At 44.0% G+C, this 24486-nt stretch overlaps 1 protein-coding gene across 16 annotated transcripts in view; it reads left to right on the top strand.

Annotated features, from left to right (window-relative positions):
• Nucleotides 1-24486, top strand: part of RBFOX2 (RNA binding fox-1 homolog 2) — a 932501-nt gene that overhangs the window by 545795 nt on the left and 362220 nt on the right. For 11 of the 16 annotated variants that reach the window (XM_029590390.1, XM_029590389.1, XM_029590391.1 and 8 more), the window contains one exon: nt 10204-10347. In XM_029590390.1, the coding sequence (XP_029446250.1) occupies nt 10204-10347 (144 nt within the window). The remainder of the gene's footprint in view (nt 1-10203; nt 10348-24486) is intronic. The other 5 variants (XM_029590392.1, XM_029590393.1, XM_029590386.1 and 2 more) reach the window with 1 other exon arrangement.

Here is a 24486-nt window from a genome sequence, read left to right as displayed (position 1 = left end):
TCTGAGGCCATCGATGCCTACACCCAGGCCTTCCTGGATAACACCATTACTCCCTTTTGATGAACATATGGGAGCTGGTGATGAGCCTTATGATTCTTGGTCTGATGATTCGTCCCAGGGTACTGATGATCTTCCTTCACAGCCCTCTCCTCCTGATGAAAGGAAGCGTTCTCCTCCAGAGGACTTGTCCTTTATCAACTTTGTAAAGGAAATGTCTGAAACTGTTCCATTCCAGCTTCAGACTGAAGAGAACTCTAGGCATCAGATGCTGGAGCTTCTCCAGTTTCTCGATGCTTTAAAGGAAATCATGTCTATCCCTATTCATGAAATCTTTCTGGACCTTTTAAAGAGAAATTGGGAGCACCCTGGCTCTGTGGCACCTGTCAACTGTAAGGCAGATGCCACCTACTTAGTTCAGTCAGCCCCTGGCTTCTAGAGAACTCAATTAGATCATCACTCAGTGGTTGTGGAGTCAGCCCAGAAGAGGGCACGACGCTCCAAACCTCATTCTTCCATTCCCCTAGGAAAGAAACAAAAATTCCTGGATGCATTTGGAAGACTGTATTCCATGGCTCAATGCTGATCTCTCACATTGCATCCTATCAATTGTACATGTCCCAATACAACAGGGCCCTGTTCACTAAGATTCAGGAATTTGCTGAAGCCTTACCTCTGCAATTCCAGGACCAGCTTCATGCCCTAGCACAGAAAGACCTAGATGCTGGCAGACATTGAAGTATGGTCTGCATATGACGTCTCCGCTGCTTCCAGAGTTTCGGCGGCAGGAATTAGTGTGAGGAGATGGGCCTGGCTAAAGTCTTCAGTCCTCAGACCAGAAGTACAGGACAGGTTAGCTGACTTGCCCTGTGCTGGGGATAATCTTTTTGGAGAAAAGATTCAAGAAGCAGTGGCACAACTCAAGGACCACCAAGACACTGCATCAGCTCTCCTTACTGCCTTCTGATATCTCTTCCTCTTCCAAAAGATACTCCAAGAGACAAGTCTACCGGCAAAGGAGATACTATCCCCCAGTGTCCAGGGGTTGGCCTTCTAAGCCTTACCAAAAAAGCCAACCCAGGCAACCTCGAGTACAGAAGTCAGTCAGCCCCCCAGCCAGGTCCAGCATCTGGCTTTTGACTCCTTCCTAGAGAGCAGTACCCAGTCTCCACTTCGGCTATTTCTGTCAGAGGCTGGTTGTGTCACTTCTGTCCTGGAGCAGGAGGTCTCCCTCCTCCTCCAGTCCCGAGCAATAGAGCCAGTGCCCCTCTCCCAACAAGGGCAGGGGTTTCTATTCCCGGTATTTCCTGATACCCAAAAAAGTTCAAGATGGTGTCCTTGGGTTCTCTTCTTCCCCTTCTCCAAAGGGAAGACTGGATTTGCTCTCTAGACCTCCAGGACGCCTACACACACATTTCAATTACTCCATCACATCGCAGATTCCTGCGGTTCCTAGTAGGCCCAAAACACTTCCAATATCGAGTGTTACCATTTGGCCTAGCATCTACCCCACAAGTCTTCACCAAGTGCCTCGTAGTGGTAGCTGCCTTTCTCAGGAGTCAAAGTGTCCACGTCTATCCCTATCTCGATGATTGGTTGATCAGGGCTCCCACTCAACAAACTGCACTGACATCCCTATGTCTCACTATGCATACACTGATCTCCCTAGGGTTCCTCATAAACTATCCAAAATCCAGGCTAGTTCCTTCTCAAACCCTGTCGTTCATAGGGTTCGACTTGGACACTCCAAAAGTGAAAGCCTTCCTACCTCAGGATCAAGCTTTCATTCTCGCTTCTCTGGCCCATCGACTGCAGTCTCTACAACATTCAACTGCACGTCATTTTCTGGTCTTATTGGGTCATATGGCCTCCTCGGTGCATGTCACTCCCATGGCTCGCCTTGCCATGAGAGTAATGCAGTGGACTCTAAAATCGCAGTGGATTCAGTCTTCTCAGCCAATGTCCACCATCAACAAACAGTTCCGTTTATTGCTGGCCTGATGGGCAGCCCAATTCAATCTGCTACAAGGCCTTCCATTTCAGGTTTCAGGACCTCAAATAACCTTGACAACAGATGCTTCCAGCCTCGGCTGGGGAGCACATGTTGGAAACCTGCAAACTCAGGGCATTTGGTATCCAGAGGAAGCCAAACGCCAAATAAATTTCCTGGAGCTTCGTGCAATCAGATAATGCCCTTCCGGAGGATGTGGTGAAGACCAGAACTGTGAAGGACTTCAAAGGGGCGTGGGATAAACACTGTGGATCCATAAAGTCAAGAGGCCGCCAATGAAGAGTTGGTGACTCGCCAGAATGAAGGCTACTGCCTGGAGACAATACCCTTATTCAATAAACGTACACATGCTTACTGTGACTCCAACATCGTTCTAGCTTCAACAGCAAGAGGAAATGTGGAATAAAGGATCTGCACTCACAAAGGGGGCAGTAGCTGGCTTGTTACGGCGGTTACTACCCCAAACCAAATAAGCCTGTTACTTCAATTTCTATGCATATACAGCATAGTTCTCTGCTTCAACGGCAGGGGAGAAGAAAAAAACTGATACTACACACATCCAGCAGAGCTCTCTGCTTCAACGGCAGGGGAGAAGAAAAAAGGGTCGCACTCACAAAGCGGGGAGTAGCTGGCTTGTTACGGCGGTTACTACCCCAAACCAAATGTGCCTGATACTTCACTTTCGATGCATATCCAGCATGGCTCTCTGCTTCAACAGCATGGGAGAAGAATAAACTGATACTTCAAGCATATCCAGCATAGCTCCCTGCTTCAACAACGGCAGGGGAGAAGAAAAACAACCAATAAGGGCTGTATAACATAGTCTGAGTAAAACAAATAAGCATGGGTGTAGCTTGCTTATTGCGGCGGTTACTACCCCTACTACCCCTAACTTATCAAGCTAGATATTTCACTTGGATGCAGCTCCATCACTGCTTTCTACATTAATGGTGGGGGTGGAAGGGAAATAGAACCAAGAGCTAAGAGAAACAGATAAGTATGAGAGAAAAAAGTGTGTGAAGCTTGCTGGGCAGACTGGATGGGCCGTTTGGTCTTCTTCTGCCGTCATTTCTATGTTTATGTTTATGCTCTCGGGGCTTTTCAGGATTACCTTTCCAACCAGGTCATCCTGATTCAAATAGACAACCAGGTGGCCATGTGGTACATCAACAAGCAAGGGGGAACGGGCTTCTACCTTCTGTGTCTGGAAACTGAACAGATATGGGCGGAGGCCCTTTCCCACTCGATGTACCTCTGGGCCACCTACCTGCTGGGAGTGGACAATGTGTTGGTAGACCAGCTGAGTCACACTTTTCAACCGCACGAGTGGTCCCTCAACCCCACTGTAGCGGACTCAATATTGCAACGTTGGGGTTACCCTCACATAGACCTCTTTGCGTCAATTCACAACCGCAAAGTAGGGAACTTCTGCTCTCTCACTCGCAGCCAACACCCGCAGCCAAGAGATGCTCTCTCCCTCTCGTGGGCCAACGGTCTCCTTTATGCATACCCTTCACTTCCACTTATTTCAAAGACTCTCGTGAAGTTGCAAAGGGACAAGGGGCTAATGATTCTGATAGCCCCTCTCATTGACCACACCAGGTCTGGTTTCCATCTTCCTCTGGGGAAGGACCCGCTTCTGATCACTCAGAGCAACGCTGCCTTTGTCAACCCAACCTCCAGGCCCTCTCCCTGACTGCCTGGATGTTGAAAAGTTAATACTTAAACCTCTTAACCTTTCAGATCCGGTTTCCCGTGTCCTAGTAGCTTCACGAAAGCCTTCCACAAGGCAGTCCTATCGTTACAAGTGGAACAGGTTTACGGTATGGTATACTTCCATGTCCATCGATCCCTTCACTTGTTCCACACCGAAGTTTCTGGACTATCTCTGGCACCTGTCAGAAACAGGCCTCAAAACTTCGTCTATCAGGGTATATGTCAATGCGGTAGCCGCCTTCCATAAAGGTGTGGGGGATGTACCTATTTCAGTACAACCCCTTGTAACATGCTTTTTGAAGGGCTTGCTCCACCTTAAACCTCCACTGTGCCCTCCAGCCCCTACCTGGGACCACAACATGAGAACATAAGAACATAAGAAAATGCCATACTGGGTCAGACCAAGGGTCCATCAAGCCCAGCATCCTGTTTCCAACAGTGGCCAATCCAGGCCATAAGAACCTGGCAAGTACCCAAAAACATGGTTTTGGGTCGGCTCATGAAACCGCCGTTTGAGCCTCTCCAATCCTGTGATCTCCGCTATCTCACTTGGAAAGTGATTTTTCTTTTGGCGATCACATCCACTCGCAGAGTTAGTAAGTTACAGGCCTTAGTCACCTACCCGCCTTACACTAAACTTCTGCATGTTAGGGTAGTACTCTGCACTCACCCTAAGTTTTTGCCTAAGGTAGTATCGGAGTTTCATATCAATCAATCCATTATACTACCCACCTTCTTTCCCAGGCCCCATTCAAATCCAGGAGAACGGGCTCTGCATACCCTTGACTGTAAACATGCTCTAGCATTCTTTTTTTTTTTTTATTAACATTTTTATTGAAATGTGTGTCAACATATAACATGAACATAGACGTATAAAGATGAGAATATTAAACAAGATTCATGTATAAACCAGCAGTCTATCATTCAATGATTGTCAATGAAAACACCGCCATACAATATCCTGCGTATCCACCCTCCCCTTCCCCCCTCCCCCCGTGCTGAAGATAAGTAATAGTGGGTGGCTCCTAAAACAAATGTAAGTTTCAGCTATACATTCATCCCTTCAGCCCGCTTCCGGAGCTGCCATTTTCGGAACGGAAGCCAAACCGTCTGATTGGCTCCCCCCATTACAGGTCGTCGTGGTCGCTGATGCTCGTGGACTAGGCTTAGCGTGTGCAGTCTGGGGTATATTTTCTCAACCGATAAAGGCCCAGCAACCTTCCAATCTAGTGCTACGACACACTTTGCTGCGGCTAGAATATGAGTAATAAGTTTACCTTGGGTGAGAGATACATCAAGGGGCAGATTCAGCAAAACATGTTCTGGAGAAAGGACTATCTCTAGCCCCAAGATCTCACGTATTAGGCTCATTACTGAGGCCCAGAAACTTGTCATGTAGGGACACGTCCACCACATATGGTAAAAGGTGCCTGATTCTCCACACCCCTTCCAACACCTCTGGTCGTAAGTTCCCTTATACTTATGTATCTTTGCAGGTATGCAGTACCAGCGCAGGAGAATCTTATAGCGGTTCTCAGCTATTTGGGACTGTGGGGCCCCTCGTTTGGTGTTAAGAAAATCTGGTCCCAGGCCTCATCCGATACTGGACGTACAAGATCCCGCTCCCAGGCCAGCATAAAAGCGGGTTTTGTCTTGGGGTCCCCATTGAGATAATTATATACCTGAGACATGGCTCTCCTCAGGGTATTGGCTTGCTCGCACCAGACTTCAAGCTGCGTTTTACCCTTAGCTAAATCCCTCCCCACCTGCTCTGATTGGAAGAAATGTCGTATTTGTAAGTATTGATACACATGTGCAGGGGAGAGATCATAAGTCGTCTGCAAGGAAGGGAATGCAACCATTCCTTCAAGCCCCCAGAGCTGCCCGAAGCATCGAATCCCTTTTGCGTCCCATAGGTGGAAAGCTTTAGATGAAGCTCCCAGGGGGAACTGGCTATTAGTGTATAAGTTTGTACTATAAAAATATCGTCTATCCCCCGTCAGGCGGCTTTTCCATTTCTCCCATATCAAAAGCGTGTGCAGTGTTGTGGGGGGGAAGGGTCGTTTGAACATGTATGTGTGCTTTGGTTGCCAAATAAGGGAACCTAGTGGAACTGCCCCCACCTGCAATTGTTCAATCACAGCCCATTGTTTCTGTTCACCCTTTCTATGCCAGTCAAAGATGGCCCTGATTTGGGCAGCAGCATAGTAACACTTCAAGTTGGGCACGCCTAGCCCTCCCCTCAGCTTGGGCCTATACATAATACTTCTAGCAATCCGCGGTGGCCTCCTTTTCCAAATATAGGAAAAAATTCTTCTCTGCCAACTATTAATCAGGGTGTCTGGTATGGGTAGTGCCTGAAATAAGTAACCTAACCGAGGTAGTATGTTCATTTTGACGGAAGCAATCCAACCAAACCATGAAAGGTAAATATCCAACCACTGATCTAAATCTTGGAAGATTTTATGAATAAGTGGCGGATAGTTCAGCTGGTACAGTTCTTTTGGGTCTCTGCTAATATATACCCCAAGATATTTTATTTTGGTGGTCGCCCAGCGGAACTGGAATTGTGACACTAGCGCGGTTACTGCCGGGGCCGGCACTGTGATGTTCAAAATTTCAGATTTCTCGATATTGAGCTTAAAGCCCGATACGCCCCCAAATGTGTGTAGTGCTGCCAGTGCTCCCTGTAGAGAATTGGCGGGGTCTGTCAGGGTGAACATGATGTCATCCGCAAACATCGACATCTTAAAGGTCCTGTCCTTTACCACCACTCCTGTGATAGAGGAACTAGCCCGTACCGTTATGGCCAGAGGTTCAAGGAATAGAGCGAAGAGCAAAGGCGACAAAGGGCACCCCTGTCTCGTTCCTCTCTTAAAACATGCTCTAGCATTCTATCTAGACTGTACAGCTGGCCACAGGAAATCCACTCGATTGTTTATTTCCTTCGATTCCATCAAATTGGGTAAACATGTGGGTAAGCAGACTCTCTCCTCCTGATTAGCGGACTGTATTTCCTTTTGCTATCAGCAGGCAGGCATTCCACTTCAAGACAGTGTCAAGGCGCACTCTATCAGGGCCATGGCAACATTAGTAGCGCACCTACGCTCGGTGCCGCTTGCTGACATCTGTAAGGCTGCTACCTGGAGCTCTGTACACACCTTTGCAGCCCATTGTAATTTAGACAAGGCTGGCAGACAAGATTCCATCTTCAGCCAGTCTGTGCTACGCAACATATTTGCGAACTGAGGAACCAACATCCTTCCACCAACCTGTTAGGGTTCAGGATGCCCTCTACCAAATTCCACCCTACATGTTGTGCCTGTTGCACGTTTTTGGGTACATTTGCTGCATTGCTCGGGCATCCTCAGCTCGGTACTCACCCATATGTGAGGACTACCATCCTGCTTGTCCTGTGAGAAAGCAGAGTTGCTTACCTGTAACAGGTGTACTCACAGGACAGCAGGATGGTAGTTCTCACGAAACCTGCCCACCATCCCGCAGTGTTGGGTTCATTTACATTTTCTTATTTTATTTTCGCATGTACTTGTTACTATGACGAGTTGGTGCCATGCTGAGCATGCCCAGTAGTAGGTGCCAGCCAAAGTTCTAGAAACTTTGACAAAAGTGTTCCGTGATTGGGCTCCATCCTGATGATGTCACCCTTATGTGAGGACTAACATCCTGCTGTCCTGTGAGAACACCTGTTACAGGTAAGCAACTCTTATCTTATTTTTATTTTCTGTTGAAAATCATTAGATTTAATACAGTATATATATAGAAGAGTAGTGCCAGCATTTATTCTATAGCTACAGTCAGAGAACTAGTGCTCAAAGTGGCTCAGTGTGCTGCAGCAGTCAAAAAAGCAAACAATGTTAGGAATTATAAGGAAGGGAATGGTGAATAAAATGGAAAATGTCATAATGCCTCTATATCGCTCCATGGTGAGACCACATCTTGAATACTGTGTACAAGTCTGGTCGCCACATCTCAAAAAATATATAGTTGCAACGGTGAAGGTATAGAGAAGGGCAACCAAAATGATAAAGGGGATGGGACAGCTCTCCTATGAGGAAAGGCTGAAGAGGTTAGGGCTGTTCAGTTTAAGAACATAAGAACATAAGAAAATGCCATACTGGGTCAGACCAAGGGTCCATCAAGCCCAGCATCCTGTTTCCAACAGTGGCCAATCCAGGCCATAAGAACCTGGCAAGTACCCAAAAACTAAGCCTATTCCATGTAACCATTGCTAATGGCAGTGGCTAATCTCTAAGTGAACTTAATAGCAGGTAATAGACTTCTCCTCCAAGAACTTATCCAGTCCTTTTTTAAACACAGCTATACTAACTGCACGAACCACATTCTCTGGCAACAAATTCCAGAGTTTAATTGTGCGTTGAGTAAAAAAGAACTTTCTCCGATTAGTTTTAAATGTGCCCCATGCTAACTTCATGGAGTGTCCCCTAGTCTTTCTACTATCCGAAAGAGTAAATAACAGATTCACATCTACCCGTTCTAGACCTCTCATGATTTTAAACACCTCTATCATATCCCCCCTCAGTCGTCTCTTCTCCAAGCTGAAAAGTCCTAACCTCTTTAGTCTTTCCTCATAGGGGAGTTGTTCCATTCCCCTTATCATTTTGGTAGCCCTTCTCTGTACCTTCTCCATCGCAATTATATCTTTTTTGAGATGCGGCGACCAGAATTGTACACAGTATTCAAGGTGCGGTCTCACCATGGAGCGATACAGAGGCATTATGACATTTTCCGTTTTATTCATCATTCCTTTTCTAATAATTCCCAACATTCTGTTTGCTTTTTTGACTGCCGCAGCACACTGAACCGACGATTTCAATGTGTTATCCACTATGACACCTAGATCTCTTTCTTGGGTTGTAGCACCTAATATGGAACCCAACATCGTGTAATTATAGCATGGGTTATTTTTCCCTATATGCATCACCTTGCACTTATCCACATTAAATTTCATCTGCCATTTGGATGCCCAATTTTCCAGTCTGACAAGGTCTTCCTGCAATTTATCACAATCTGCTTGTGATTTAACTACTCTGTGAACAATTTTGTGTCATCTGCAAATTTGATTATCTCACTCGTCGTATTTCTTTCCAGATCATTTATAAATATATTGAACAGTAAGGGTCCCAATACAGATCCCTGAGGCACTCCACTGTCTACTCCCTTCCACTGAGAAAATTGCCCATTTAATCCTACTCTCTGTTTCCTGTCTTTTAGCCAGTTTGCAATCCACGAAAGGACATCGCCACCTATCCCATGACTTTTTACTTTTCCTAGAAGCCTCTCATGAGGAACTTTGGCAAACGCCTTCTGAAAATCCAAGTATACTATATCTACCGGTTCACCTTTATCCACATGTTTGAAGAAGAGATGGCTGAGGGGGGATATGATAGAGGACTTTAAGATCATGAGAGGTCTTGAACGAGTAGATGTGACTCGGTTATTTACACTTTCGAATAATAGAAGGACTAGGGGGCATTCCATGAAGTTAGCAAGTAGTACATTTAAGACTAATCGGAGAAATTTCTTTTTCACTCAACGCACAATAAAGCTCTGGAATTTGTTGCCAGAGGATGTGGTTAGTGCAGTTAGTGTAGCTGGGTTCAAAAATGATTTGGATAAGTTCATGGAGGAGAAGTCCATTAATGCTATTAATCAAGTTTACTTAGGGAATAGCCACTGCTATTAATTGCATCAGTAGCATGGGATCTTCTTAGTGTTTGGATAGTTGCCAGGTTCTTGTGGCCTGGTTTGGCCTCTGTTGGAAACAGGATGCTGGGCTTGATGGACCCTTGGTCTGGCACAGCGTGTCAATTTCTTATGTTCTTATGTATTTGTATTATTTTTGTGATGTATTGCTATTTGATGTGTTTTGTAAACTGTATTAGGTTGGACTGTATCTAAAGGAGGCAGTGTAGGAAATCTAACATAAAATAAGCATTTCATTTTCCCCTCCCTTTTCTAATGAAGAAAATGTCATGATATTGATTAGAGAAAGTATTCTTCATGTGAAAAGAAACAGCAAAATACCACCACACCAAGTGGGTCAGTTTTCTGAAGATTTACCTAACTTCAAAGTTAGTTAAGTAAGCTTTAAAGTTTGAAAATCCCATCCATCCTACAGAAAGCAAAAGTTGTCTGCCCAAATTTATCAGTCAGAAAAATAGTATATTGGGATGTAGTACTAGAATGGATTTTAGAATAATCCAGTGTGTGTTTTTTCTGTTAACCAGCTAAATTAAGCTGGCAATTCCAGTTGCGCATAGGGGTTCCCTACATCTAGACGGACAAATATTGTCCGTCAATTTTCAGCCACAAACTAGTTGTGTGGCTGAAAATTGGCAGTTAAGTGTTGCTATGCTGTATCAGTGTTTCTTCAATGGCTTGTTAGCACTATATGATCCCTCAGTATTCCCGGTTCATCTTATCTTTTCTCTTTTCAGCAGACTGAAGGAGCACAGACGGATGGACAGCAATCACAAACACAGAGCAGTGAGAGCAGCGAGAGCAAATCTACCCCAAAGCGTCTCCATGTCTCTAATATACCCTTCCGCTTCCGGGATCCAGACCTTCGACAGATGTTTGGAGTAAATCTCAAATTTACTTTTTATGAAGTGTTTCAAAAACTAATACAAGAATCTTGAATATTTTATATTAATACATTTTTAAAATGTGAAATTGGGTTGATTGGCCCAGAGATGAATGGGTATCCTTTCTCTCATTTTGGCCTATGAGAAGAAAGTTGTTAACGTTTGTCTAGATCCAGTGGGCTTATCACTGAAACATGCCTTCATAACTAGCACCAAAATGTGCATTCTCCAAGATGCCAGGGACTGAACTTTCTGCTCATATCTAGAGATCGCTCTCTATTGGTATGTTCTGGTGCATACTGTGAAGCTTGTACTACTGCTATCTACAGGTCTGGATTTGCCAATAGGCACACTAGGCCTGTGCCTAGGGCAGCAAAATTCTAGGGGAGGCAGCAGGCCAACTGAAGATTTGCTGCCTCCCAGTTCTGTGCTCAGCAAAGAATGGCCTTCTGATCCTACTGCAAACCCTCCTCTCCTAGTGCAGAGAACAGGAAGGAAGGAGTGAGCCTGGACAGGCCAAAGATAAACTGCTCTGTTCCCTATTTTAGCCCCTCCCATCCTGTCTTGTGCAGGAAACTGGTGGAGAGAGGTGAGGCTAGAATACACAGCAGGGAATAAAGGAGAGTCACTTAACACCTAATCAGCCTCTCTCCTTCTGTCATTTAGGAACATAAGGGGAAGTGGTGAACCTGGAGCAGATAGAGCAGAACAAAGAAGGCTGTACCTTAGATATTCTGCTCTGTTTTGTCTTGACTAGGAGAGTGGGGGAGAGGGAGAAAAGGAGGCAACAGCACCAACAGTGTCCAGGGATGGCAAAATCTTAAATCTGTCATTGGCCATCTCTATTGTTTGTGCTTAACATATTAAAGACCCCAGAAGTAGGCTGAGCGTCAGAGGCTCAGAGCATGGATGAGATGATAGTACAGGGATGAGAGCTTTAGATTTGTTAGAAACTGAGATACATTTCGGGGAAGAGAGAGCCTATTCTGATGGGTTGAGCTTCACCTTAATCAGAGGGGAACCAGGCTGCTGGCACTAAAGGAGGTAGAACAATTTTTAAACTGACAGTTGTTCAGAAGTGCATGTTCAGAGTGGGGTATCTTGCAAGAATACTTGCAAAACAATGAAGTTAGAATATCCCAGTGGGGAATATTTATTTATTTATTTGATGTTATTGTATACCATCATTCTATTAAATAATCATGACTGTTTCCAAATGGTGCATATAAACAAATAATTAAAATCAATACATAATTCTCACAAAAGTGAAGTACAATCAAGTAAAACATCATAAAAGAGAGAAAGAATTATATTAAAATAAATAATGTAAAACAAGATCATGTAAAATTAAAAAAATAAGACTTAAATGCAATTAAATAAACAAAAAAACCCCCCTCAGGTAAATCAAATTATATATTCATCATAATGCTATCAATCTGTAAAACATGCTTAAACTCCTTTTTCATATGCTTGCCTAAACAACCATGGTTTTAAGTCTTTTTTTTAAAGTTAAAAAATCCTTCTGTAACCTTATGTCAACAGGTAGGGTGTTCCAGAGTTTTGGCCCAGCAATTGAAATCACCTGCTCTCTTACCCCACTTAAATGTGCCGTCTGGATAGATGGAATTGATAAGAGGCCTTTGTTGACTGATCTCAAAATTTCTTTGGGGTGTGTGTAAATGTATAGCAGCTTTCATTCATTCAATCCTTTCATTATAAATAGATCTATGCAATATGCAAAGGACTTTAAAATCAATTCTGAATTTAATGGGTAGCCAATGTAGAGCAAAGTTGGGGTATTGTGATTAAATTTCTTTCCTCTTAGAATTCTAGCAGTCGCATTTTGGAGTATTTATTTATTTAAAAACATTTTTTTTGTGGAAGTCCCAATAGCAAAGTGTTACGGTAATCTAAGTTAGCAAAAACCAGGGATTGAAGGACTGTTCGAAAGTCATTATGGTTAAGCGATTTCACTCATTTTAAGATGTGAAGTTTACCATATCTATCCCTGATTTTGAGGTGGTTATGTTTCTTCATATTAAAATCAATATAAAAAATTACTCCAAGATCACAAGCATGATCAGTTAACTCAATTGTTGAAGCAGCATAATTAAAAACTATAGGTACATTTGAAGATGCTCTCTTGTTTGAAATTAAAATTTCTGTTTTTGATAGTTTAAAACTAATTTCATGTGAGTCAGAAGTTTTTGAATGGTTAAAGGTTATACTTCTACTAATTTTAGGGTCTTCTCTATGGAGTTATTAACTGGAATTAAAAGTTGTACATCTGTGTAAATGTAATATGTAACTCCTAGTCTCAATAACAATGTACATAACCATAACATGGATATATTAAAGAGTGTTGCTGAAAGGATGGAACCCAGAGGAACACCTGAATCTAAATGAGTTTGTTCAGAGGAAAAGTTATTAATTCTGACTCAAAACGAATGGTCTGTAAGATATGAGGTAAACCATTGAAGTGTTGTTCCACCTATCTCAGATAACCTTTGAATCAGTATAAAAGGTTAACAGTATCAAATGCTGCTGACAAATGTAGCAGGACCAATAAATATGATTGTCCTTTATCGAAACCTCTTAGGATTGTATCTGTTAATGCTAATAGCAAAGATTTGGTATTATCCCAGGACAAGCAGGATGCTAGTCCTCACATATGGGTGACATCAGTAATGGAGCCCTATACGGAAAAACTTCTGTCAAAGTTTCTAGAAAATTTTGACTGGCACTGTGTGCCCACTGAGCATGCTCAGCATGCCATGATATTTCTCAGCCACAGGGGTCTCCCTTCAGTCTTCTTTTTTCCGCGAAGCAGTTAGCCTCGCACTTAACTGGAGTCCTGTGGTGAATTTCACCATATTTCTAAAAAACACCGAAAAACTTCAAAACTACAGGGTCTCCCGTTATTACCATCGCGGTAAGTTTTTTTTCTTTTTCCCGTCGGTTCCGCACCGTTTTTTTTTAGACAAAAGTCGTCGACGGCTGTCCGACTTCATAATGGCTATGGGATTTAAGAAATGCCCAATTTGCTGTCGAACAATGTCCATCACGGACACACACTTGGAGTGTGTGCTCTCTCAGTGAGAGACAATGTTTTAACCTGCCCGAAGTGTGCCGAAATGATGCCAAAGGGCAGGAGACTCCGGATGGAGAAAATGGAACATCTGTTATATTTACAATTGATGCCATCAACTTCGACGTTAAATTCAACGTCCATGCAGTCGTCTCTGGCTGGAGCAGTCCGCAAAGTCATCCTGAAGAAAAGACAACCGGATGCAGGGGGGTGATAGATCACCAACCCTGTCGATATCCTCGATAAAATCAACATCGGTCATCGAGAAAAGCACCGACCACAAACAGAAGCATCGGAGGCCTCACGATCCTGAGACCGACCCGATATCTGGCGCTCCATCGAAGGATCCAGCACCTCCGTCTAAGAAACCTCAGAGAGATGACGCTTCATCGAGGCCTACCACCCCACGGTGATCCCCACCAATATCTGTGCCGGGAACCTACCTCCTCAGGGCTCTGCGGAGGTACCAAAATCGCCTTCACTGCCTCCCCCCATAGCTGCTCTGGTCTCACCAGCTATGCGGGCGGAACTGGACGGCTATATCCGCCAGGCAGTCAGGAATGCACTCCTCGATGCCTCCATGCCGGCACCGGCTCTGCCTTCGAAGCCAGCGCCGATGCCAGTGCTGTCTCCATCGATTCCATCAATGCCAGTGCAGATACCCTTACCGGATCCATCGATGCCGATGCCTCCGGTTCTATCCAGGGATCCATCGACGCCAGTACCGATGCCTTGTCCAGTTCCATCGCTGATTCCATTGATGCCAATATCAATGACATTTCCGCATCCATCATCGATTCCACCTATGCCGATGCCTGATTTATCCCTTCTTGCACTGATTCTACAAAAATTAGATACAATTATCGGTGCAATTCCTACAAAACCTCGGGAACTGCCTATACCACTACCGAGGGGAGAAGATACCGTCGAAGAAATACCGATTCCAGATCTGATCCCGGGTCCATCGGGGATTCCACGACCAATACCAGCAATATCCCCATTGTTTCCATCGAAGCCTAGAGCATCATCGATATCAAAGGTATCTCGACCTCAAACCCCTGATACATGGAAGGATACAGACACTGATACCTCTTCCGAAAAAGTCCTCTTGGAGCCATCTCCTCCAGAGGAACGTAGAAAATCACCTCCAGAGGACTTATCCTTCTCCAACTTTATCAAGGATATGGCTGACGCCATTCCTTTTCAATTACAGTCGGAGGAAGACACTAGGCAAAAAACCTTAGAGGTGTTACAGTTCGTGGACCCTCCTAAGGAGGTTTTAGCCATCCCAGTCCACAAGGTACTCGTAGATCTGATGAACAGGTTATGGGAGCATCCATGCTCCATACCTCCGGTCAATAAGAGATCTGATGCGACATACCTGGTTCAACACATTCCAGGATTCCAGAAGACTCAAACTACCTCACCAGTCAGTGGTAGTTGAGTCAGCACAAAAGAAATCAAAAAGGCTGAAAACTCATTCCTCAACTCCACCAGGAAGAGACAACAGGTTCCTAGACAACATTGGTAGGAAGATGTTTCAGGGATCCATGTTAGTTTCCAGGATTGCGTCCTACCAATTATATATGATGCAATACCAGTGTAACTTATGGAAGCAAATACAAGAACTCTCTGAAACTCTTCCCCAGCAATTTCAGGAGTCTTTCTCTGACATAATTCATAAAGGTCTGGAAGCAGGCAAACATGAGGTTAGTGCAGCGTATGATAGTTTTGAAATGGCATCAAGACTATCAGCCACTGGGATAAATGCTCGAAGATGGGCCTGGCTCAAGGCCTCAGATTTGAGACCTGAAATTCAGGAGAAATTGACTGACCTCCCTTGTGCAGGGGACAACCTCTTCGGAGATAAGGTGAAAGAAGCGGTTTCCCTCCTAAAGGAACATTCAGAAACCCTGAAACAACTATCTTCGGTTCCTCAGGAGTCTCAAATACCATCAAGAAGACTCCCGAGAAAAGAGTCCAAGCATCCATATTATAGGTTTAGGCATTATCCACCTCCTGCCCGGGGACGCTCATCCAGACCAACTCAGAGAACACAGTCTCATCAACCAAGACAACCTAGGACTCAACCCCCTCCTCAAACAGGAGCAACATCGAGGTTTTGAGAAACTACCAGAGAGCAGCAGCCTGTCTACCAATCCAACCCCAAGTTTGCCAGTAGGAGGTTGGATTGCTTTCTTCCAACACAATTGGTCTCATATTACAACAGACCAATGGGTACTCCATCACATCTCAGGGGTACCACTTGGACTTTCTCACTATACCAAATGACACTCCACCCACCTCGTTTTGGACAGCAAACCACCAATCCACACTCTTACATACAGAATTATCCACCCTTCTGAGAGCCAGGGCCGTGGAACCAGTTCCCCGGCCTCAGCAGGGCAGAGGATTCTACTCCCGTTATTTCCTCATTCCAAAGAAAACAGGAGGCCTACGTCCCATCCTAGATCACAGAAATCTCAACAAATTTCTGAAAAAAGAAAAATTCAGGATGGTTTCTCTGGGCACCATGTTACCTCTACTTCAAAAAGGAGATTGGCTCTGTTCCTGGATCTACAAGATGCTTACGCTCACATTCCAATATTCCCTCCTCATTGCAAATACCTACGATTCCTAGTAGGAAATCAACATTTCCAGTACAGGGTGCTACCATTCGGCCTTGCCTCAGCACCTTGAGTGTTCACAAAGTGTCTAGCAGTGGCAGTTGCCCATCTACACAAGCAAGGCGTATACGTGTTTCCTTACCTGGATGATTGGCTCATCAGAAGCCAAACAAAACAAGGAGCTCTCAACTCTCTCAAGCTCACAATAACTCTACTCCATTCCTTGGGATTCCTCATCAACTACCAGAAATCCCACTTCACACCATCTCACCTGTTACAATTCATCGGAGCAGAATTAAACACCATAACAGCAAAAGCTTTTCTTCCAAAAGACCGAGCACAGACACTAGCCTCGTTAGTAGGCTCTCTACGTGCACGCACACAAATAACAGCTCATCAATGTCTCACTTTATTGGGTCACATGGCCTCCACAGTTCACGTCACTCCTATGGCCAGATTAGCCATGGCACTCACACAATGGACACTCAAAACACAATGGATACAAGCCATCCAACCGCTTTCTTATCCAATTCAAGTCACTCAGAAGCTAAAATTCTCGCTCCTATGGTGGACAACCATTAATAACACAGTTCTAAAAACTTAAATGAAACTATGAGTATCATGATGACTGTGAACATAAGATTCCTTGAACCAAGCAAGGGTTAAATCACTGAACCCTGTGCTATCGGGAGGGGGAGAGAAACAGCATAGAACCAAAAGATTCCTTTGTCTGTTTAAGGAACTGCAGCAATTGAGTCAAATGTCCCTTCATACAACCTTGCCAGTATTTTTTTCTTTCTTTTCTTGCTCCTACTGCTCCGGTAAAACAAATGTCCAAATTTAAGTTTAACTGCAATTGCTATTTATTTATTTATTTATTTAAAATGTTTTATATACCGACAACTGTTTGCACATCGTGTCGGTTTACAGATAACTTAAAAACACGGTATAGGCAGGCATAGCCTTTACAAAGAACATAGAACAGTCAAAATAACAAGCAGAAAACTGAATAAATGGTTGCTAGGTTTAAAATTGGGGGTAACATAATTGGGAGAGGGGGATAAATAACAGTAACAAAGAGAAAATGCTATGTACAGGGTTCAATAAATACATTCATTGCTATTAGTGAGCATAGGAGTTGGCAAGCAAGGGTGAGGAGGGGTAGGCTTGTAGGAAGAGCCAGGTTTTGAGTTTCTTCTTGAATTTGGGAGTGGAAGTTTCAGTGCGTAGATCATGGGGCATGCTAAACTGTTTTGGCAAGGAAACATTTTACACAAAATCTTAACCTATATAAATAGATTCACACAGACAAAGAAAATAGGCACCACATATGTTTATAATTATTAAGCAACTGAAGCAAAAAGGGACATAGAAATCTAATGAGCATATTAGCCTGCTTTAGAACAATAAAGCCGCTGTCACCTTCCTGTAAAAAAAAAAAAGAGCAAACGACCAAACTTTTCCTCATCAACCTAATTATAACTTTCAAACTTGCCCCCTGTGAGGATATCCACATGCAAACAACTTTGGAATTTCCTTAATATTATGTGGCTTAGCCTCTAAAACTAACTCTAAAGGAGTTTTCATATCGTCCACTAGATGGCACCCCTACAGCACAATACACCCACTGACTCTAATCAAACCGAAACTATAACCTAAAAAATTTATTCTGACCCCTCTCCTTCCTTCCTTTTTTTTTTTTTCTGGGAACTATTAACAATAGCTATCAGAATAGCGAAGAATAGATGGAATCCCAAGATGTTAAACTCAAAAGAATTGAATTAGCATCAGTCCATCTTTGGGTACCAATTAGAACACAAAGAGGTATAGCTCGATCAGAAAAGACCGAAGGGAAAAAACAAAGATAGAAACAGAAGCCCTAAAACACAATATCTGATAGGAGATTGAACACACAATCACTATACACTGTACATGTGCACACAAACAAGCAAACAATGGAAAATATATATATATATATATAGAAGAATAAAAAAAAAATATTTATATACTCACAGATTTTTTGAAGATTGATTTACATACTTACAAACATAGGTCCATCATATGCATAACCACCAGGAAAGCGCGAAACTCCTTAAGCCTCGTCTCTGAGCTCAGTCTTCCGGGTACTCCATCAATATTCCTCCAGACCACGTAAGTCTGGGTACACTTCCTTCCGACTTAAAACCAAATTAAATGTCCGAGAACTTAGTGTGAAATTGAAATCTATCCACCAGAATCCAATTGAACACTACACCAAAATAACAGTAGCCTCAGCTATTGCGAAGTCCTTTCCGTGCAGTCGCCAAAAATGTATAAAATATTTGACTTCGATAAGACTCTTCTCTGCACGTATTTCACACAAGGATATGACATAGAATTTAGTTAGAACAAATATAAATTTAATATTTCATATCCTTGGGAGACACAAACTGGGAGCCCATTGTTTGGTAAGGGCTCTCCCTGCATGTCTCAGCGTTTGTTAGTCAGTGCTGAGTTTTTATAGATAAGAACATTTACCGATCCCTAATGGGACTGCATAAAGTATCAGGTACCACTTGTGTCCTATCCAATCAGGCAAACTGTATCTATGCTTCCCTGATACCACCTCCCACCTTAAGATCCAATTAGGCCTAAGAAGGGCCCATGTGTCTATTGAGTACTGTCAATCTTCTGTTAACTCTTTGTCCTGTCAATATATCAATCATTGTAGTAGGTCTCGTTCCAGGCCTTTGATCAGAGTCTTGACCTCAGGGGATCTTCAGTTTACCTGGCCTCTTTCAGTCGAGATAGGAATCTGTGAGAACAAAGCTTGGAATGTATGTGGCTCAGCCATCTGCCATCGATAACCTCATGACCTTTCATCATATCTGGTTAGGTCTGAATTCATTCCACCTGTGTGTGAATGGCTCTCAGTAGCCATTCACACACAGGTCAGCTTAAGTTCATTGCATACCAGCAGGTTCAGTTAGATCAGACAGCAAAGGCCTCTGGGATAAGCTGAGTGAGCCAAAGCATTCATGTTATGCTGCCATATATCAAGATAAACTTCCTAGAGCTTCGAGCTATACGTTATGCACTACATGCGTTCAAGGACTGCCTTTCCCACCAGACTGTTCTCATACAAACAGACAACACAGTAGCCATGTGGTACATCAACAAACAGGGAGGAATGGGCTCGTATCTCCTTTCTCAAAAGGCAGCTCAAATTTGGGACTGGGCCCTAGCACACTCAATGCCCTACGGGCCACTTATCTAGCAGGAATTCACAATGTACTGGTGGATCACCTCAGTCGTCAATTCCAACCTCAAGAGTGGTCTCTGGATCCAGAAGTGGCGACCAAGATCTTTCAGCGTTGGGGCCAACCAACAGTAGACCTCTTTGCATCACAAGTGAATTACAAAGTGGACAATTATTGCTCCCTGTTCAAGCAGATAAACCGCTTACCCAGGGACGCCTTTGCTCCCCACTGGAAGTCAGGCCTTCTATACGCGCATCCCCTGATACCGCTCATAACCACAACTCTAGTGAAGCTACAACAGGACAAAGGGTCCATGATACTCATAGCCCCGTATTGGCCTCGACAAGTATGGTTTCCCATACTTCTAGACCTCTCGATCAAAGATCCAATTTACCTGGGCACAGCACCCACGCTCATAATTCAGGATCAGGGCAGGTTGCGTCATTCCAACCTTCAATACCTATCCCTCACAGCATGGATGTTGAAAGCTTGATTCTGCAACCTCTCAATCCTTCAACTAATGTCTCTCAACTGCTTGTAGCTTCATGTAAACCCTTCACATGAAAGAACTATTGTGCTAATTGGAATAGGTTTACCATGTGGTGCAAACAAAACAGTGTTGACCCTTTTTCCTGCACTACATCATCTCTATTAGACTATCTATGGCATCTCTCAGACTCTGGTCTTCAGACCTCATCTGTAAGAGTACATTTAAGTGCAATCTCAGCTTATCACAATACAGTTGGGGATGCACCAATATCAGTACAACCCCTAGTTAGTAGGTTTATGAAAGGTTTAATTCAACTTAAACCTCCACACCGACCACCGGTCACGCAATGGGACCTTAATGTGGTCTTAACTAGACTCATGTGTTCTCCTTTTGAACCCATGGATTCCTGTGATGTTAAATTTCTCACTTGGAAGACTATTTTCTTAATAGCCATCACATCTACAAGAAGGGTTAGTGAGTTGCAAACACTTGTCACATACTCACCCTACACAAAATTCCTTCATGATTGAGTGGTACTCCATACACATCCAAGATTTCTTCCCAAGGTAGTTATGGAATTCCACTTGAATCAATCCATCATCTTGCCTACCTTCTTCCCAAAACCACACTCTCATCAAGGAGAGAGAGCTTTACACACCTTGGACTGTAAGCGTGAGCTTGCGTACTACTTAGATCGCACTACAGCCCATAGAAAATCCAACCAGCTCTTTGTTTCTTTTGATCCAAACAAGCCTGGAAAAGCAGTAGGCAAGCAAACTCTGTCCAATTGGCTAGCAGATTGCATACAGTTTTGCTATGAAAAAGCAGGCCTTCCTCTTCAGGGGCGAGTAGAGGCGCACTCAGTACGAGCAATGTCAACCCTAGTAGCACACTATCGTTCAGTGCCAATAACTGACATATGTAAGGCCGCAACATGGAGTTTTCTTCCCACCTTTGCAGCTCACTACTGTCTCGACAAAGGACAAGACAAGACTCAGCCTATGGACAATCTGTCTTAAAGAATTAATTTCTAGTATAATCCCAACTCCTTCCACATCCAACCTTTCATGATTTCAGGCTGCCTCATTTTTCCCAAAACAGTACACCAGTTGTTGTGCCTGTTGCACAAGTTGTAACCTGTTGGTCCAATACACAGATGACTCAGCCTGTAGCTTGCTAATCACTCATATGTGAGGACTAGCATCCTGCTTGTCCTGGGATAAAGCAAAATTGCTTACCTTGTAATAGGTGTTATCCCAGGACAGCAGGATGTAGTCCTCACGAAACCCACCTGCCACCCCGCGGAGTTGGGTCCGATACGTTTTATTATTTCTTTTTGGCTAACTCTAATTGCTACAAAACAGACTGAAGGGAGACCCCTGTGGCTGAGAATATCATGGCATGCTGATCATTCTCAGTGGGCACACTGTGCCAGTCAGAAGTTTCTAGAAACTTTGACAGACGTTTTTCCGTATAGAGCTCCATTACTGATGTCACCCCACCCATATGTGAGGACTACATCCTGCTGTCCTGGAATAACACCTATTACAAGGTAAGCAATTTTGCTTTATATAGTTTTCTGAAACTGAACTGTGTAGAAAACAGTATATTGTGTTCCTCAAGAAAATCAGCTGTTTTTGGACTATCCTTTTGATGATTTTAGCAATCATTGGAAGGTTTGAAATGGGTTTAAAGTTAGATAATACATAAACATCAATGGGATTTTTTGAAGGGGCCAAAGTGAAGCACATTTCAGAAGTGTGGACATTTTTCCTTCTGACATGATGGCACATGATTAATTTGTAATCTATACCACCTATATTTCTCTTTATTGTGCCCTTGTGCGTTGTGATGGTTATTTAACTTAACGACGGTATAGAAAAGTTTTTAAATAAAATAAATAAAAATAAATAGTTTAACTATATTAGGAATAGGAACAGAAATTAGGTGTGCCAAGCTTTTAATGTCTCTTATGGAGAGACTATCCAGCAGATGATTTGCTGGATTCATATTTTTTAAAATAGATTTGATTTCTAGAGATGGTACAGTTTCAGAGGAAGTCCATTGAGTACTGTCAACCTGTGACAAGATTATTTTTTGCTCAGAAAAAGAGGGAATTGTGAATTGTTTCTTTAAAGAAACATGCAGATTAAATACATTTACTTTGTAAATCAGTATCTTCCTTTAAATAGTTAATTACATTAGACTTAGTCCATTTTTTAACCAGTGAAAATAAAAGTTTTGGGTTGAACTTCGTCATGAATCTTGGTAGCAAAATAATCTTGTTTGGTTTTATAAATTAACTTTCTATATTTAGCTAGAAGGGCCCTATATATCCCTAATGATTGATCGGAGGTTTTTGGTTTTTTTTTGCCATAATCTTTTCCTGAATTAGCCATGCTGTCATGGGAACTGTCAATCAGGGCCCGGGATGCGGAGCTTCCAAAGAGAAAGACAGAGCTTTGCTCTGTGCGGCTGCGCGTGAGTTCCCGCACAGGAACGAGATCTCTCCTCAGTCTGTTTCTTTCCACGTGCGGGAATGCAAGCGGAGCTTCTTTCTCCTCACCTCAGCAAAAAAAAAAAAAAAAAAAAAATGATGATAAATGTCGAGAAAATCGGCCCAGAGGCAGTCGGGCTTGTGATTGTGGAAAGATCATTTCCATCACCGTTGGACATGATCGATGTTACTGATACCTGGGCCCTGATCATAATCAGCGTGAAAGTGAGCACTGTGGCCGCATGTCGCCCAGAGGCAAAGAGCTCACAAGATTGAGCAACTTTGCGCCCTGGACACCTATGCTCCGCCATTGGAGTCACATTCTTCCCCAGGCCCGTTGAAGCCTACAGGTCTGAAGGTGAGAAGGGCCTCGTCCATCGATGTACCATCCTCCAGGCCTGGAGTTGATGAAAGGAAGGCCCACAGGGGTCGAGACCCCCACAGAATGCCACGGGATCAATCTGGGTCTAGTCGGGGCTCCTCCAAACATCCAAGGCAGAGACCTGGAAAAATTGAGCCGCTGCGTAGCCATGGACATTCGGATGCGTCTGGGTTGAAACCATATTCGTCGAAGCAAACACCATTGACGCCTGTGCCGCTGAAGACTTCTACGATGCAGAAGAGGAAACATGGCGCTGACCCGATTCCGCCATCGAAGCACGACGCACCTCCATCGCCGCACTGCGCGAGACCGGTGCGCTCTGAGAAGCCGGCGCATGCATCGAAGCACGATGCAAGATCAAAGCAGTCTTCGATGCACGATACGTCATTGAAGCATCACTCCCTAATTGGCGCCGGATTGATGCCAAAAGCCAAACAATGCACCGAAAAGACACATCGACAGTCATCGACGCATTCACATGCATCTTCGACGCATCCAACATCCACCTCGACAGACAAGCCGAAGCAACAGACTCAGCAACACTTAAACAGGTTGCCTCAGATACGATGGGGACTGGGACCAGTCTACCACGGGACACAGAACGACCTCTTTCCAGAGAACGTATACAGGCCTCTCTACCTAAACCTAACTTTCTAAGACGTCCACACCGAGCTCATAGACTTCTAGATCTTCGAGGTCACCGCGGGAAGAACATACCCCAGCTCATCGTCTGACATCCGACGAGGAACTAATAGCAGTACCCTCTCATTCCGCATCCTCTTCTCTGGAATCACATGTTTATTGAGATTTATCATCCGTATCCACACACAGACGAAGGACCCAGGTTCTACAGGAACCATTCACCAAAAAACGGAAGATAACCCACGACTTACGACCACAGAAACATCCAAGATGTAGTGACAGCTCATACATCCTGTCTGCGGCGCTCTCCCCTAGACACTGACAAGGGGGGAGCGCCAAAACCTCCAATGCTCCCCAGCTCACAACAGACCTTCTCTCAACTCTCAGAAGCGCTGTCCGGATTTTTTAACACACTACAAAATACATTTACACTCCCACCGCCCCGAAGGAGGATTCACCACATTCCATTCCTTCGTCACGGGAGCTAACCCTGGAGCCTGCTCCAATCATTCAACCTGCCAGTCCCAAGCCACTAGATCCTATAATACCTTCACCAGCCCAACCAGGATCACCTTGTTCGTCTCAGGATACCTCCACGGGTTATCCTCATGCACCGGACGAACCTCCAGAGCCATACTCCCCTCCGGAGGACTTGTCCTACCCTAAATTTCTAGAAAAGGTGGGCTCCATTTTACATGTGGACGTTCAAAAAGTGCCGGACCCCAGGGCTGAAACTCTAGATCTTCTAAAGATCTTCGACTTCCCAGCAGAGCCTAGGTCATTGCCCTCCCACAAGGTTCTTGACTCCGTTTTAGAAAAGTCATGGGAAACACCATACATGGGGGCACCGGTGTCTCGCAAGACGGATTTAAAGTACCGGATGAAACAATCTCCATTTTGCTCATTGCCACAACTTCCACACACTTCCATTGTGGTGGAATCAGCCATGCAGAGAGCTAAGAAAACTAAGCTTTTCCTAGCGTGTAGCAGATGGACTCAGGACCAATGGGTATAGTGTGCTCCTGATAGCAGTTGGAAATGGATCAGATTTCAATCTGACATCAGCCCTAGTATATATACCCCTGCAGGACGCCATGCTCCTCAGTATTTTCCGTCTCCATAGCAGTTCGGGACTCTATACACGCTTGCACAGCATTAGAGTATTCTATCC

The sequence above is a fragment of the Rhinatrema bivittatum genome, chromosome 2 (genome assembly GCF_901001135.1).
Source record: "Rhinatrema bivittatum chromosome 2, aRhiBiv1.1, whole genome shotgun sequence".
Taxonomy (NCBI): Eukaryota; Metazoa; Chordata; class Amphibia; order Gymnophiona; family Rhinatrematidae; genus Rhinatrema; species Rhinatrema bivittatum.
This window is presented reverse-complemented; position numbering and strand designations above follow the sequence as displayed.